Genomic DNA, 18901 nt, shown 5'->3' on the forward strand with positions numbered 1-18901 from the left:
GTGTCACGATATATTGTGTCACGATATAGCCTATCGTGGTATTAAAATGTGATGATAGGTATTGTCATGATGTCATACTGTATCGTAATATTTTTTTAATTGATTTTTTAATACAAAAAAAACACTTTCTTTTTTTTTGCCGGTGAAAGTTAGGAGTTTTTACTGTATGATATGAAATGTAAAGCTTATCATAATCATAGTAATTATTAATCATGTCCTCCATCATATTCAAGGTATTTTGGAGAGAAATGAAACAGACTCCAGTCAGTCACTTTCAGTTTAAAGCACTGCAGAGGGGAGGTGTTGTGTGTCAGCTGATGCTCGTTGACGCTCGTTAATGTGACATGCATCTGCACTCTCAAATAGGCCTACATCTAATCTAAGATTGTATACTGTATCTGGTATTATAGATTTTTTTTAGCTGTTGGAAATAACTAGGCTGCACTTGGTTGGTAAAGTCCAGATGACAAAAATATGAGGTTTGTGGAATTTATAGTTATGCAGTCTTATATTATATTATATTTGTTATATTAGTGTCTATCTGTCCTCTGAAACAATGGGTTTATAGTTAGTGAGAACTTCACTTCTCCATTAAGCTTGCACAAATGTATTTATTTGTGTGTACAAAGCACTTTGTAATTGTTTCTAACTTGCTTTATAACGTTATTAATAAGATGATGGCCAATGTTGATGATACATGAGAAAAGAACATTAATAATATATCATATCGATATCATGCCCAACATCATGTATTGTGAAATTCTTGACACCCCTAACCCTCCCCATCAAATACAACATGACATTTAAAACTGATATGTCCAATGTTTTGCTTTCCACATTGATTAGAACATTGCGGTAGTGTAGTCAGTCTTGCTAAATGCACAGTGTATCTGTAGTAGTGGTAGCAGAATGGATAGTGTTCTCATCTTACATGTGGGAAACCCATTGAATCCTGGTCAGATTGAAGAAAGTTGAATATTTGGTAACCAGTAGTTTAAAACTTTTGTCACTCTGCCCTTTTAATTATCAACTACAGTGACTACAACTACACTGTTGCCTACATAAAACAAATTAGGCTATCAATTATGGCCTGATGCTTCTGGTTTTACTTGTGGAGCTAGGCATCTATACACAACTGTCCATATAGATCCACATTAATCACATGCACAGAATTACTTCAAATGATTATGAATATCCAGTTATAGTAGGCCTATTTATAATGCATCTCTCCAATAACGCCTGTTGAAGTTTTGCTTAATTGTTCAACCACCATTGTTAAGACGCTGAATAGATTTGACTGGGTCGTTCACACTCGCTGTGCGTTGATGGCTTGTAAACGACCGTCATTGATTCTAAATAGACAAGGTGTTACTTGATTTGAATTCTTTGTATCCTTTGAAATGGAGAGGGGTCATTGACCACTGTTCTGCTGTACTAAAAAGGTATATAAAAAACGGACTATTTTATCAATTCAAAATTGCATGACCCTCCCTTGGATTCAAAGTAAAATTAGCTGACCCTCCCTTGGACCAAAATTAGAAAGGCATGACCCTCCCCTATTTTCCTCCATGCCCCCCCTTATGTAAATTTCGACTGGTCCCTAAGTAGTTGCAAGGAGTTGCATTGTGGACTGGCCTTTACCTTTACTGCCCCATATTTCACTGGTTTGAAAGAGTGTTTTTACAACTGAGACGTTATGGTCTTGAACTTGACCCTAAATGCGTTTTATGGGTATATAGCCTATACTTTAAAAGGATATGTATATCGTCTGAGCTAAATTGAGCCTACCAGGTTAATACACTTTAAAACTAATACACTTTTTACTTAAGTGAAAGTAAAAATGATTACAAAGTAAAAGTCTCACATTCATTTTACTTGAGAAAAGTAGTTTACTAAAGCACTGGCATCAAAATATAGGCTGCTTACAGGTAACTAAACGTATGCCTACTCATTATGCATGTAGCACATAAAAGAAGGCTACTTAAATTGTACTTAACTTGAGTGACAGACAGACAGACAGATAGACAGACAGACAGACAGACAGACAGACAGACAGACAGACAGACAGTTCATATTTATAGTTTGGCATCACATGTTTATTGTTTATATTATGGTCTTAGATTTATTTTTGTTTTATGGATACTCATAATCGTCTTATCTATTTTGTTGGGCGAGAGATACTGGGGAGTTTAATATTTACAGCAATAACATGTAATAAAACTAAACAAAACACCTTTTTGCATTATCTTCTTGGAACCAATGAAAATATATATATTTTTAGCAACTACTGTAGATAGTTTAAGTGTTGTGAAATGTTCTGATTATTTGCAGCAACTTAAAGAATGGATGTGTAGCCTATCCACTGACACTTTCCATATGAAACAGAAACGATCACCACCAGGGAGTTTCATGGTTTACACAGTTTTTTTGGCATAAAAAAACTGGTGCACATTGTGATTTAGTTGCCCCGCACTGACAATAATTGAATTGATTGTTATTTGAATTGAATTGAATTGAATTGAATAATTCAATTCAATTCAATTCAATTCAATTCAATTCAATTCAATTCAATTTGAATTGAATTGAATTGAATTGAATTGAATTGAATTGAATTGAATTGAATTATCAGTGAATTATCAATGAATTATCAGTGCAAAGACAGCTTTTAATGTATCAGTTATATGACAGTAAATGAGGCTACATACATAATATTTTAACATATTAACACAAAAAAAATTACTCACAACTGGAATGTGAGAATTGTGAATGTAGTCTAGGCGAACAAGGAGAGCAGCTGTAGGCTACAGATAGTTCTGGGGGGTTCAGCTGTTAGTATTGATTATGTTATTTGATCTTAGACAGCTATAGCTGCATCCATATGTATAAATGTTGCACATAATAGGCTAATTCGTGTGGACAATTATTTCATTTAATACATCTTTCACACGTGTCTTCTATAACTTCCATTTTGTTTCCATTGCAAAGACAAAATAAGAGATTGCAGTGTGTGTGTGTGTGTGTGTGTGTGTGTGTGTGTGTGTGTGTGTGTGTGTGTGTGTGTGTGTGTGTGTGTGTGTGTGTGTGTGTGTGTGTGTGTGTGTGTGTGTGTGTGTGTGTGTGTGTGTGTGTGTGTGTGAGAGTGGGGGGGTTCTGAATCCTTAAGAGAGAGATTTTTTGTGCAATCCATTCAAATTCAATGATATAATCCTAGCCACACTGTAAAGATGTATATTGTTTGTTTTTTTTTTGTTTTTTTTTAGCTGTAAAGACATTTAAATCATGTCTAAAGTGGTCCAACATGTAGTTTTATATATACTCCAGTAGATGGCGTTGTCCTCGAATAGATGGACTGAGTGCAGCACTGAGGGCATGAAGGTGTCAAGTTTCCCCTGCTGTGTTTCTCTGTGTGAAAATATACGACTGAAGGCAGCTCTCAAATATTCGCTCAAACTTAAAGAACTGTTCAGAAAGAAGAAGTGCAGGTCAACACTGTATATATTATATATTATATATGTGTCCGTGTGTGAGCTGCTGCTTCTCAGACGCACCAACAAGGAGATCCATTCAGCCAAAAACACTGAGACGAAACCAAAGGAAGAACAGCCTTAGTTAGTTATAAAAAACTAAACGGCATTAATTACAACGAAAAGATCTCAAATGCAAAAACACTATTGTGCCCCATAACAAAACATTGACCCTAAAAGATGCACTGATTGTAACCACGGCTCGAGGAGGGGATGCGATAGGACCAGCGTTGCCATATTTTGTGAGAGAAATAAGCAACCAGGTCTAGGGAAAAAAAAGCCCAACAGAAGCAACTAGGCCATATGAGCACTTTAAACCTATGCGTAGGCTACAGCGCTTGTAGATCTGCTATTTTCAAAAACTCTTGCAATAAAATGAGGAATATTTGGATTTAAAAAAAAACATTCTAGAAATGCTCCCTCTGGGCACAAAACATTTTCATGAAAAGATTTCAGAACCACTGTCTGGTTTAAATAATAATTAAAAACTTTGGATCGGCAAGCCAAAATAAGCAAGTATAGGCCTACACTTTAGAAACAAGCCCAACCCTACCAAAAAAAACGCAACCCTACCAATTTTTACAAGCAACTTTACAGAAAAAGAAGCCCAGATTCGCTTATAATAAGCCGACATGGCAACACTGAATAGGAGATTTTTTTCCTTCTTGTTTTTTTTGTGTGTGTCGTCATCGGGCGCATGACGTCACAGGGGGGCTTGTAGCTGTACGGGACAGTGCAGCCTCGGGACGGGACGGTTACAGTGAGATATGAGGCAGCAGAGCCAGGTCCTCCTCAATGCCCCTCTCCCCTGACCCGTCCTGTATGCTGGATGTTATATTCAACCCTGCTTTCTTGGGTGATATGGGCGATCATTCCAAAAGTAAGTATATGTAGCCTATATGCATTGCTGTCATTTGTGCTTTTTTTAAATAGCAGATATGGGGGGGTTTAGCATATATATATGCTAAAAATATATATATGGTTTTATATGGGCGATCATTCCAAAAGTAAGTATATATGCTTTGCTGTCATCTGTGCTTTTTTAAAGGAGCAGTTCACCCAAAAAATTACTTATTTTCTATCAATTACACACCCCATGAAGCCTTGAAATCGTGGAGTTTTTTTTTGTTTTTGTGGCATTCCGAAGCCAATAATTTGTTGACCGGCGAACGAGTCTCCGGTAGGACGAGTCTCCGGTAGGTCCTACTGACCGATGACCCTGTCATCAAATTAGTGGCTTAGGAATGCGAAAAAAAAATTGATAGAAAATAAGTCATTTTTGGGTGAACTACTCCTTCAATAGCATAGGTCCTAGGCTCCGTGGGGTGTAGCAGCCTATGGTTTTATATGGGCTATTATTATTATTTCACGCGTTATATATTTTTGTTTACCTACCTGGGTTTAAAGGGAACCCTGTGACCACTTCAACCCTCAAGTCTTTTAATGGAACGGACCTGAGTTGGATCTTTACTTTTCCGTCTAGGCTACCGCTACACCAAATCTTTTCGCCAAAAGATAGCCAATCTATAAGCTCACGAATGTTACCCCAGAATATAGGGGTGCTGCTGGGGTTCAAGTGGTTAAAATATAGGATATGGAAAAGTAGGATAGCCTACATGGTGTCATCTGTGCTTTTTACGTGGAATATGTTGCCAATAGCCTGGGCTTTTAGATATGATGCATGGGCTATATCACGAGCCATACATTTTTTTGTTTATGTTCCTTTTAAAACGCATTAGGAACATATTCTATGGGGAGGGGTCGTTCCAAAGGGAAGTGCATGGATGGTGTCATGTCATGTGTGCTTTTTACTATAGCCTACGTGGAATGTGTTGCCAATGCATATTATGCTTTTATATATGGGCTATTTTTTTTGTTTACCACCTGGGTTAGCCCATGTTCGAACATGTATTTATAATAATCAAAATATCACATGTGTTTGCTAGTTTTCAGGCCATGCGTAATTTTCAGATCAGGGTTTTTTCCCCTCAAAATTAAATACGATTTTTGTTTTTATGAATTAGTCTGATTCTGTGCATTTGTCTACTCTGCAAGAGAGAGCAAAGTTCACTTCCAAACTGAGATTAATCAATGTGCTTAATTTCTGTCTTATATCTTTTTTAATAAGAGTGACTTTCGCACAGGCTATAGCGATATATTGTGCAGTTTTGTGTGCAGTGATTATAGCTAATGGAACCAAATGGACCCGGTTTGGTTCAATTTTACACCCTCTTGAGTTATGGTGGTTTTTACTTGAGCATCCTTGATTCCTTGAAATTCAAATTAAAGTTAAAATCAGGGCTCATCAATATGTCTGCACGGACAATGTCCGAGGCAAAAAAGACGTGGCCATGTCTGTGGCATATTTTAGATTTTGTTTTTAAAATGTTTATAACACCATTATAATGTTCTTATTTTGATCATAAGACCCAATTACTGGATGTCAGTTTCCAGGTTTCAGAATATGTATGACACTGATTTACTATGACACATTAGGAGTCAGTGGGATTTATGGTAATTTCCATAACCATAACCCTGAGAGGGTACAGTACAAATGTACATTTGTACACTCTCAAACAGACCTGTTTGTATGTCCATGGCAAAAACTGAATTTTGACAAAAAATGTCCACTACAAGCCCATGGCGTGGATGACCCCTGGTTAAAATATGTGCTTTGGTGGTGTACAGAGAAGCCCGGATCATTCGCGATGTGTGTGGGCTGTGGGAGTCAGATCCACGACCAGTACATCCTGAGGGTCTCCCCCGACCTGGAGTGGCACGCAGCCTGCCTGAAGTGCGCCGAGTGCGGCCAGTACCTGGACGAGACCTGCACCTGCTTCGTCCGGGACGGGAAGACTTATTGCAAAAGAGATTATGTAAGGTACGTATGTATTAATGTAGGCCAAAGTGGAATTATTTCAACACCAAAACAAATAATAGTTACATTTCGTTATTTTGGGAATAGAAATTATTTTATTTACATCATTATTGCAAAAGAGATTATTTAAGGTATGTATTAATAGGCCAAGTGGAATTATTATTCCCCCCCCCCCCATGTAGGAATGTATAGATGAGGAATTCAATTTTGTTTGACTTCATGGTTCCACAGATAAATATTGTGAAAATAGCAGATCTACAAGCTCACAACCTTGTACGCTATTTTCAATGTTTTGCTTCTTTCTTATATTATATTATATTATATTATATTATATTATATTATATTATATTATATTATTATTTGACAATTTGGCCAAAAATAGTTTACATTTCGTTATGAAAGAAAAGGGTGGAAATTATAGGGCCTATAATATGCAGGCCTGGTTATTTCCACAAAACATCTTTGTTGTGGGGGGAAAAAGAAGAGGCTATTCCTTATTTTCAGTTACAAAACAAGAAAATTCAAATAAATTCAAACACAATATCAGACGTTCTCTGCTCAAATATTCCTTGACTAACTGAAATTTCATACAATGAGCCCATGCCATATGCAGAATTAAATGAAGTTAAGCTACGCGTGTTTCAGTCTGACTTCTCAGTTGATTTTTGTTTTATATTGATGTGTTTTCTTATCATTTTACATAATTAGATGATATTATGTTGCGAGGCACTACACTGTTCTCTCTGCACTCTTATGTTTTTATTTACCTTGTTTATTGAGTGCATGCTTATAGGCTACTCTGCTTATTCCGATCTCACACTGCATAAGAGCGTCTGGTAAATGCCTAGGGGGTCCTCAGTGTTGCAGTTGCTACAGGGGGTCCGCCAAATCTTTGTGTGATGGGGAACATTAGCCGAAAATAGCAGATCTACAAGATTTGGAGAGGGAAAAAGAGCAGACCAAGTACATGAGCCAACGGTCGAGTTGACTAAATATTGAGGGTTTAAAAGGTCTGGAAATACACATGAACATGAATCCAAGTGAAGTAACTATCTATGAAATCTATGAAAACGTTTAAACTGCAACACAATTTTATACAATATAGTGTGGGGGGTCCCTGCTTCATCTCTCTCTCAGCTAAGGGGTCCTTGCTTGGGCTGAAAAACGTTGAAGACCCCTGTAAATTGTACTAAACATTTTCCTTCGTCTATTTTGTTTTTGTTGGTCAGGCTGTTTGGAATAAAATGCGCAAAATGCCAGCTGGGCTTCAGCAGCAGCGACCTGGTGATGCGGGCCCGGGACAACGTGTATCACATCGAGTGCTTCAGATGCACGGTGTGCAGCAGGCAGCTGCTGCCGGGGGATGAGTTCTCTCTGCGGGGAGAGGAGCTGCTGTGCCGCGCCGATCACTCCCTGCTGCTGGAGAGGAGCGGAGCGGAGAGCCCCGTCAGCCCCGGACACGTCCACACATCCAACAGAACGCTACACTTATCAGGTCAGTTGTTATTGTTATTACTATTATCATTCTTATTATTATTGTTGTTGTTGTTGTTATTATTATATATTTTATTTTATTTTAGCTCTACACAACACAATGAAGGCAATATTATAACTGTTACAACTTGGTTAGTGTGCTACATCTGACATTACAAATCTTATGACAGATTCACTTAAACAGTTCAGAAACGAATAGGCCTAAAGATTTCTAAAGACATTTTTAGCTTAAAAGCGCATTTTAAACAGACAATAAGTTGTTTTTGGTAAATTAGAATGTAAAGTCGTATAAAAATAAATAAATAACTTAAACCAAATATAGTTAAAACAAGTATATAAAAATATATATTTATATGTATATTGCAAATTGATGGCGGGGGGGGGGATATATAAATAAAAAGAAGATTATAAAAAAGACAAAAATGTCACCAAACCCACAATTTACCAGTGCGTCAAATAGCCTACATGTGTGGTTGTTTGCTTTAGGCTATTGCTAATTTCATAATTGATCTCATTAGCAGTAATCTGCTCACTGTCATTATCTGAATAATCTCATTCATGGCTTGCATGTTATCACTACTGTCTGCCGGGCATGCAGGGCAGCGGTGGGTAGGCCTGTCCTACAGGATAGATGAGTTGTATCATTTAGAATACCACAATACATGAGGAGTGCTCACAGAATTCCTGCAGAGATTAAAAGGGATAATTCTGCTGGTAATAATCATTTTATTAATTCATTCGCCTCTTTGGTCTTTGCACTGGCAGGTATTGGTATTCAGCACTGTTGTTTTTCCATGTATTGTGCATTTTGAGTGATGTAGAATAGATCTTTTGCCACTTTGATTCTAAAAAAATAAATAAACGTGATTTGATTATATGCTGAAAACGAAATTTTTTACTTGCTGTCTTGTATTTGTATAGACAGTTGTTCCACTAAATGACAAGTGGCCATTGGCTGCAGCTAATGTGATGATGACTAATGATGATGAGGATTAAAAAAACACTCAAATCATAAGATATTGTATTTTATACTTCAAAATATGTTTCCCCCCCTTCCTTCTTTATAATTTTTTTCCTTTCATTTTTGACATTTTTTAAAAACTTTTTCTTTTAGTTGTTTCATTTTGTGTGTGGCCATTTTCGCCTATAGCCTATCATTTAAAAGTATAGGCGACTAAAACGCTTGGGTCCTATCTCTATTCCCTCATCAGACCCGGTTGCGGTCCGCCAGGCACCGCATCGGACCCACGGCCACAAGCAGGCGGAGAAAACCACGCGCGTGCGGACGGTGCTCAACGAGAAGCAGCTGCACACGTTGCGCACGTGCTACAACGCCAACCCAAGACCCGACGCTCTGATGAAGGTACACACGGTTTTGGTTTGTTCCACTTTTTGCTTTCTTTGGCAATGTAAAGTTCCAGTGGTTCTCAACCTTTTCAAGCCGGGACCGCCCAAAATAATCATATTTGAACTGCAGGACCACAGTTTGATTGTGGAAATAGCTCGTAGAGCTTATAGATCGGCTATTTTCTTATATTATTTGGCCAATGTTTGACCAGTTTTTATAGTATACTTATATATACTTTTGATGCAGTAATGGTCTTTTTTCTTTCTTTCTTTTGAGGTCTTAAAAGTCCTTAAATTGTCACTTTATACTGTCATCTGGGGACCCCCGCCCCCCAAAAAACCTTGTGGGTCCCGACCCACAGGTTGAGAACCCCTGAGGTAAACGTACAGTATGTTTTCTAATGCCAATAAAGCGCCTTTGAATTGACTTGAATTGAATTGAAGGAGCAGCTGGTGGAGATGACCGGCCTGTCCCCGCGGGTCATCCGTGTCTGGTTCCAGAACAAGCGCTGTAAAGACAAGAAGAGGTCCATCCTCATGAAGCAGCTCCAGCTGCAGCACGGGGATAAGACTGTAAGCATCTTCGTAAGTCAACCATCGCCAAGAGCCTTTTCTTTATTTGTTCCTTCTCTTTTTTTTGTTTGTTTGGTGCAGTGCAGTGGTGGAAAAAGTACTCTGATTACTTTTTTTTACTTAAGTAAAAGTAGCAATACCACAGTAATACTAAATAAAAGGTCTGTATTCAAAATTCTATTGTGTAAACATATTGGCATCGAAATATATATATTTATATTATATATATCAAATCGAAAATAGCAGATAAGCTCACAACACATCATGATGTTGTGTGCTTGTAGATCTGCTATTTACAAATAGATTAAGTAGGCATATAAAATAGGGCTTGTTTTGTAAATAATAATAATCTAAATTGGCAAGTAACAAAAGTTTTCAAGTAAAAAGTACAATATTTGCCTCTGAGATGTATTGGAGTATAAGGTATTGAAAGATGGAAATACTCAAATTAGTCTACCTCAAAATTGTACTTGAGGAAAGACTTAATTTCCACCATTGTTTGTTTGTATCCGTTTGGTGTCATTGTTGTCATGAACCGATCCTATTCTGGGACGAACATTCGGCTAAAATAGCCAATCTGTAAGTGTGTAGATTGGCTATTTTCGCAGAAGATATTCAGCTAGTGTAAAGTGGTAACAGCTGGGGCACTAGTAGCCTATATAGCCCTGCATATGGTTTGGTTAAAGGAATTGGATTGCAACAATCAACAATAATAACCTATTCTGTTTTTAATGTAGCTGCATTGCAACAAAGCATATTTGGCGGACTTGCTATGACAGTCCATATAGTTTAAGATTATGTCATTGAATAATAAATCAATTGCAATTAATTGCTTTGGCTTCAGTTGCATGAAAACAGCATTTTTTTGTTGTTAGTTTTTTCATATGATGCCCAAAGGAAATATGAAGCAATGATGTGGGTAAAGGCGCACAAACCCTTGACTATTCATGTTCTCTTTGAAACTATTTCACACAGTGCACATAAATCTGGCTTTTGTATAGTTGACAGTTGATACTTTCATGACCCCTTGATGGTATATACTGTATAATGTATATATTATTATTTTTGTACTATTTTGAAATCACACTAACCAATGTATGAGCATTCTGAATAGCAATTTTAAGGGATCATTACATTTTTATTTTATATTTTTACATTACGATTCATATTTTGTCTGGAATGTGATATTGAACACCAACCAATGGGTTCCAGGGACCATTAGCGTTCCTTGAGGGGGTTCCAAATGGACCCTTATGGTCTGTATGGGGTTCCTTGAAAGGTTTTCCACACTCAATACCATTATTGTACCAATACCATTATATTGATGGTATACCATTAATGGTATACCATCAATACAGTATGCCATTTTGAAATCACATGACTTTTTTGTCTTCTGAAGAATAGATGACATCTTTCTTTACATGTTTGTCAGGACTATGGTGTTGATTTTCAGAACCTGGCGGGGCTGACGGGGACGCCCCTGGTGGCAGGCAGTCCCATCCGCCATGAGAGCACGGTGCAGGGCAACCCGGTGGAGGTCCAGACCTACCAGCCTCCATGGAAGGCCCTCAGTGAGTTCGCCCTGCAGAGCGACTTGGACCAACCAGCCTTCCAACAGCTGGTAAGACCATGAGTTTTCAATACATGCAATGAATCCCTCTAGTTAGTAAAACTGTTAGCTCTGTCCACTCTTTTGTCCCTTTACCCTACAGTGGTTCTCCAACATTTTCATGCCAAGAACCCCAAATTACTATGTATTTGGCCACGGACCCCCATCTAAAAACAAATTGTGCCAGGGACCCCCCTACAAGATTTGTGTTTCAAAAGTATTCCACATTTTGTCAAGATATTTAAAAAAAATCAGATCTATAAAGCTCACAATACGTCACATTGCGAACGTGAGCTTATAGATCGGCTATTTTCAAGTAACTGAACTTTAAAGTGGTTGTTTTGATGCTGTATTAACTAATTTTGCTGGGGACCCCCTCAGGGACCATGCAGTGGGGGTCCCCAGACCGCAATTTGAGAACCACTGTGGTAAAAGACGAGTGACACATTTTACAATAGATACAATTAAGCGGGGGATTACGGGGGATTTGAACCTGGGTTCCCCGCACAAGTGTTCAAATTGTGCGAGCTTGCTCAAGGGATTTAGTGCATTTTGGCCTTCAGGCAGGATCACCAGTCAACCAGTAGTGGTCCTATAGACCAGGGTCTAAATGTAAATGTGTCCAAATAAAATTTTATTCACACAGAAAAAGTTACAAAGTGTAGCTTTAAACCATCTGTAAACCTGACCTAAGTTGACTCTGTACTTGGTCTGCTCTTTTGTCTCTCTACCCCAAAATCTCTTCACTGAAAATAGATCTATAAGCTCACAACACATTGTGATACGTGAGCTTGTAGATCTGCTATTTTCAGCATGCAACCAAAATCAACCATTACAACGCCATCAAGGCCTGCCAAAATACCTTTTAGTCGTCAAAATCAACTTTAGATTTAGTCAACTAAAATCTTATGATGTTTAGTCGGCTAAAACTAGGCTGTTTTTGTCAAATGTTCTCCCCAGAATAGGGATGCTATAGGGTTTTGCAACCATACCATTAATCATATAAAACCTGATTGGTCCACACATGGTCACATGTGCTCTGCAAACACTTCAGACAATAATCTGACTTGATCTGCGAGTAAATACATGCATGATGCATCTTGCTCTCACACACACACACACACACACACACACACGCACACACACACACACACACACACACACAAAATCCAAAACGAAAGTGTTCTTCTTTTAAAAGTCCTGCAAACAATAAGTCCCTGCATTGTTTAGGACTATATAGACACAATAAAATCCCCAGTTGTATTTACCCATGTATAACACAGAGAGTACAAATGTAACCAAGTGGACCCTTAACAGGTCCATTTTAGGCTAACTTCTCAGAGTTAAATAATGATCAGGTTACATTATAGGATTTTCGTGCATATAATATTGACTACCTGACCCGCTGACCCCTCTCCTCTCCTTTCCAGGTGTCTTTTTCTGAATCGGGGTCGCTGGGAAACTCGTCTGGCAGCGACGTGACCTCTCTGTCCTCGCAGCTACCGGACACCCCCAACAGTATGGTCCCCAGTCCGGTGGAGACGTGATGGGAAGGGACCACCACCCCGACCACCCCGACAGTCACCCCTGAACAGAAGCATGACCACCTCGGTACCCCCCCCCCCCCCCTGCCCCTAAACCCTGCATGATGTGACCGGCTCATCACAGCGCCCAAAAGACAAAAAAAAAAGAGGATCGATTTTTTTCTTTCTTTTTTTCTATCTAAACGTGGAGGATATGCAAATGAACAAGTTACCTATACCGACCTGCAAGGACCTATACCGACCTGCAAGGACCTTTTCCAAAAACTACACGGCCTGTTCAAGTACGACATTTTTTTTTTTGGGGGGGGGGGGGGAATTTCCAGTAAAACGAAAAGAAAAAAACAAACAAACAAAAAAATAAAGCAGAAAGATGGCGTTGCATGAATTGATCCCGGGAAAAAAGAAGATGTATATTTAAACCGCTGGATGGGATTATACTCTCAGAACAATTCCTTCAAAGGCAAACATTGGAAACGAGATGATGGACATTCTGCGATTTCATTGTGGTCATATTTGTTGTCTTGTTTCTTCAAACATGCGATTTTTTGATACATTTATTGCGTTTCAAGAGTGAGTCAAAAGACTCAAAAGTTGTCTTTGTCTTAAAAAGGTCGGAGCATGATGTGTCCGCAGATTAACTCGTGTTGTAAAATATTTTATCTTATGGGAAGGAGGAGGACAGATTGTTTGAGCTTCTCGAACAAAAAAAAGTAAGTTATTGTTATATTATTTATTGTCAGGAAAGCGATTCATAAAGGGATTATTAACTGATGGAAATAAACATGAATACATGACATGTCTTCTTGACTCAAAGTTAAACATAATGCTTTTTTTTTAAAGGAAGCAATGAATTAATTAATCGTGGTGCTCTTATATAAAAATGCAATTTAGATTAATCTGAGTGTAGATTTTAGTTATGACTATGGCAATTATGCGTGTCATTATTAAAATCCAAGCTATAGCCTAATAATGATGTTTGGAAATAGCCGCAGTTTGCAATTATTTTCCCCAGACAAATATTCACAATAATAATAAGAAATCAATCAATGCGTAAAATGCGTAAAATCCGTATGAATTGATCCGTGGGTCCATTTGGTTACATTTCTATACTCTTGCAGTTATTTTAACGCTGAGGTTTTCACATGTCTGAAACGTATGTGTGTATACAAGCCTATTATATGCAGCACGGTTTAAAAGAAAAAAGAAGGGGAAAAAATGAAATCCCACTGAGGATTGTACTGTGCATAGATCTATTCTAGATAGGTCTATTCGGGATGTCGACTCGGCACGGCAGATCTTTTCATCTTTAAGGTCAATTAATGTGGGTCTGAGGCTGTCACTCCATCTGACCTGTGCTGGCACGGAGTCATAACCATAGTGACTGACCGCTGCCTGCGCTGCAGTGAAAACAAACTGGGACCCACAGTGCTTCTCTCTATCCAAACCAACCGCTCGTTTAAATCAATGCTTCGGTTTGTTGTGGCTTTCATTCAGTGGATCGCTTTGCAGGTGATGCCACGAGCAGATAAGGAGGTCGCCGATCCCCCCATAGCTCGCCGTCTAGACTCTATAGACGTTTATGTGACTTATTTAAAACCAGTGAAACTGGACTGAACACCGGTTCGCAGTCAGAAACTTAAATGACCACCGGCTTATCCGACCATATAACTGGAGGGGCGACGCACAAAGCAGCACCAGATCCGCATGCACTGATAAGACAGCCTATAGCCTGCAGGTAGCCTATATTGTTGCAGGGCCAACAGGCAGAGTTTGGTTTGATTCAACCGACCTAAACAACTTGTCAGTGCGTTGTCGATCATCAAGAATTTTGGCGTACATGCCTGTGCTATGCATTGGCCCGATCATTTCATTTATACTATGTTGCTGATCATTATTAAAGCCTCATTGTCTAATCCTGGTGCAGGCTTTAGGTCGAGAACTGTAGCCTATACTGCATAAGCTATGTTCCTCGGAAGACAAAAAAAAAAAGAACGACCTACAGAGGTGTAACTGAGCCTGTTGCTTATACAGATAAGTAAATAATGGCTGCGAGATTACAGATAGGCCTACATGGCATAACAATGGCGTTTACACACAAGAATGTGACAGACTGCAGAAAAGCACCATGGACTCAATGTTTCTAGAGGGGGGGGGGGGGGTAGTCAGGTCCCACCAGAATACGAGCCTTTATTCCAGAAACAAAAGGTCCAAAATGACATCATATGGGTCATGTTTAAATTAACGCCTATAGCCTATACCAGTGGTTCCACTGTTTAGCTCAAGACCCAAAAGAGAAATTAGACGTTTGCCCGGGATCCAAACTAGTGAAAATAGCAGATCTACAAGCTCACAATGCAACTATTCGTGCCGCGTTGTGAGCTTGTAACTCGGTCATTTTCACTACTTCTTAAACATTTGTTTTTTAATGTATGGAATTTCTTAGATCTTTTTTAATTCATGAAAATGTTAATTTTTTTTAAATACTTTTTTTTGTTTTGTTTTTGACATTTAGGCCTAGGCCTATACCCGTCTCCCATAAAAATGTGTCCCTGACCCACAAATGGTCCCAACCAAATCTTTGGGAAACAGTGCTATACGACAAACGAACCAAGAAATGAAAAGAGCTGAAAAGGGAGTACACTGTCTTTCTCTGCACAACAACCAATTTAAAACAAGCATAAATCCTTCAGACTGCAGTGAATAATCGGGGTTTACTGTCACTGCAGCATGCGGGTTTCCCCACGCAAAATGTCCACGGACTCCACGCAGTGCCAGCCACTCACTCCCAGTCCCTTAAATCAGTGGTTACCAAACTATTTAGCTCGAGATCCAAAAGATAAATTTCTCGCCCTGACCCAAACTAGTGAAAATATGCAAGGTGTTGTTGAGCTTGTAGATCTGCTATTTTCACTACTTATTAAACATTTGTTTTCAAATTTATGGCATTTCTTAGATTTTTGGCATTTGTTTATGAAATTATTTGGATTTGTATTTAATTCATGAAAATTTTAAGTTTTTGGAGAAAAAAAAAGAATTTATTTTTAAATAGGCTAATTAAAAACTAAATCTGGGAAATGAAAACAATAAACGGGATATTTACTCGAGACCCATAAAAAATGGACCCGCGACCCAGAAATGGGTCCCGAACCACTGTCTGGGAACCACTGCCTTAAATGTTCTGAAGACTTAAAACCTGCCAAAACCGTGAAAACACACTGTGTCAAATAGCAGAGGTGTGCTTGTATTACAGGTGTTTAAAGTGGTGGAAAAAGTGCTAAATTGTTTTACTTAAGTAAAATGATAAATAATGCAATGTAGATATCCTCTGTTAAAAGTAGATGTCCCATAATAAAAATGTACTTGAGTAAAAGTACAAACGTATCAGCATCAAAATATACTTAAAGTACCAAAAGTATAGGCTACTCATTGTGCAGAATGTCCCATTTCACCAGTTCAAAACAATCTTTTGAAAATAGCAGATCTACAAGCTCACAATGTGGTTAATGTATGTTTTGTAATAATAATCAAACTCTACAAGTAACTAGTAAAGTTTTCATATAATTGTAGTGGAGTAAAAGTACAATAATTGCCTCTGAGATAGTGGAGTAGAAGTATTAAGTATTGAATTTGGAAATACTCCAGTTGAGTAAAAGTAGGCCTATACCTCAAAATTGTACTTAAATACAGTACTTGAGTACATGTACTTAGTTACTTTACACCACTGAAAACACGCATTCCACGCATTCACCCACCCACCCTCCCGCACCTTCCCTGATCCACTTGCATTGAAACGAGTTGAACAGGGAGATAATGTGCTCTTTCAAGGGTGAAAACGTATCTCTTTACATTTAAATATCCTCTATTAGTCATCTTAAATAAATAGCCTATTTTATCCCTGCTCACGGCCACGCGCACCGCAAATTCACCCATCCGTCCATCCATCCACCCCTCATTTAAAAACAGCAGGAGCATGTGGCCTACTCTGTTAAAAAGATTAAGAAATGTAACTTTAATACGTATGAAATAATAGGCTTTAGACCGCCACTGAAAAAAAACCCAGAATAGGGCAATTTGACTCAACATTTGACAATATTAAATCCAAAGATAAATGTATAGGATTCTTCCACCATAACTGGCTTTATACCACTTAACCCCCATATGGGAGTCCCTCAGGGCTCTATACTAGTGTATTTTCTGTTTTCTGTTATTGTGGGGAAAGCTTTGCCTTGTGAGCTTGTCAATCTGCTATTTTCAGCAAAAGCTTTCCCCACACTAAGGATGCTGGGCCTGGGTTTAAGTGGTTAAACATAGGTCTGGATTGTGTGTATGTGTGTCCACCACAGCAAACTCCCTCACTGTTAATTAACCCTCACGGGTCCATTTGGTTACATTTTTTTACATCCTCAAGCGTTACAAATCGCCTAAATTAACACTGGGCATTTTGACTGTGGTGGACATGATGATCAGGGCGGATGGAAAGGAAACCGATCATGAATGATTAAAAGGACGACCTCATTTAAGGGTGTGATGTAACAGTGTAATTGCCAGAGATGATGTGTAATTAGATATAACCCAGGCTGCTTGCATGGGGAGATTCCAGCAGCCTGGCCCAGGTTCAGGTACAGCCATAGAGTACAGCACACAGGAGAATCCTCACTGATCATTTGACCATGAGAGTGTACCCCAAAAAATAAGAAGAAAAGTAATAATATTAATATAAAATATAATACACCTAGTTAGAAAATAGAAGATCTACAAGCTCACAATGCGTTGCATCATGACGCATTGTGAGCTTGTAGATCGGCTATTTTCAAATGGCCAAAATGTATATGGCTGAAGTGGTTAGTATGTGTTGTAATAATAATCAAAATATACAAAGTAACTAGTACCTAAGGTTTTCGAATAATTGTAGTGGAGTAAAAGTACAATATTTGCCTCTGAGATGTAGTGAAGTAAAAGTACAGAAAATTGGAAATACCTCAAAATTGTACTTAAGTACAGTACTTGAGTAAATGTACTTAGTTACTTTACTATATTATTTATATTTATTTATTAATATTATTTTTTTATATGTATATATGTCAGTCTCGGTTTTAAGGAAACTTGGTGAAGGTTCATGATTCAATTCCCCTTTCTTGACAATTGTCATATTAACCCAGAGTGCCCAAGAACATTTTTTGTGGTGTTAATTAACCAGTGGTTATGCTAATCAACCAAATCTTGATTATAGGCTTAATATCCTACCAGTAGATTGTATTTATGCAAACTATAGCTGGCACTGCAGAATTTAGGAACCATTCAATTAGAATTTTGAATTGATCTGAATGTGTTTGTTTATAATGTAAAAAGGAGTGAGAACACTACCATTACACTCACACGTCTGAATCAGGGTGTCTCAACTTTAGGGGTGTCAAACCTTATAATCACTTAATCCCTATAGCGTCCCTTATCTGGGGGGTTCTGGTTCAGAGAAAATGAGCAGATCTACAAGCTTGCGATGCATCCGGCGTTACGAGCTTGTAGATCTGCTAATTTTGGCAAAGATATTTAGCGTACAGAGCGAAAGGGGAGCTAGTATAGAGCCCAAAGGGCCTCCAGTCAACTAAGTATAGGGTTTAAATTAAAGGTAATTTGAACAGGAGACATGACTTGAGAGAGAGGCCTCCTGCAACGTGTCCCTGCATTCATGTCGGACAAACATTTTAACAAACAAAATTCATATAGAAAGATGAACGTTTATACCTGATTACTAGCCTGGTAAACCATACCGGTCGCGTGAATTTTCATTATCCTTTGTTTTCTGCAGACTGGTCTGGCCCCAAGCCCTGGGTGGGCGTTTTGCACAAACCAAAAAGTGGAAGAGCCAATCACAGGGCAGTGCAGAGCGCAGTCACTGGTTGGCTATTCCACTTTTTGGTTTCTGCAAAACGCC

At 38.4% G+C, this 18901-nt stretch overlaps 2 protein-coding genes across 5 annotated transcripts in view; both read left to right on the plus strand.

Moving 5' to 3' along the window:
- Window positions 1–18901, plus strand: part of tpma (alpha-tropomyosin) — a gene marked incomplete at its 5' end in the record, with an annotated part of 303129 nt that overhangs the window by 183242 nt on the left and 100986 nt on the right. The window lies entirely within an intron of this gene.
- Window positions 4267–13723, plus strand: LOC308083097 (insulin gene enhancer protein ISL-3). Of its 4 annotated transcripts, none has more exons than XM_080425233.1 (7): window positions 4267–4404; window positions 6213–6405; window positions 7632–7897; window positions 9108–9259; window positions 9688–9828; window positions 11249–11437; window positions 12856–13723. In XM_080425233.1, exons 1-7 carry the CDS (start codon window positions 4320–4322, stop codon window positions 12970–12972), a joined length of 1143 nt encoding a protein of 380 aa, XP_080281359.1. In that variant the 5' UTR covers window positions 4267–4319; the 3' UTR covers window positions 12973–13723. The 4 variants fall into 4 exon arrangements, with proteins under 4 accessions (XP_080281359.1, XP_080281361.1, XP_080281362.1 ...); XM_080425235.1 differs by having other exon boundaries at window positions 11270–11437; XM_080425236.1 differs by having other exon boundaries at window positions 9688–9816; window positions 11270–11437.

Source organism: Gymnoscopelus braueri (assembly GCF_963280865.1).
Source record: "Gymnoscopelus braueri genome assembly, chromosome: 1".
In the NCBI taxonomy this organism is placed as follows: domain Eukaryota; kingdom Metazoa; phylum Chordata; class Actinopteri; order Myctophiformes; family Myctophidae; genus Gymnoscopelus; species Gymnoscopelus braueri.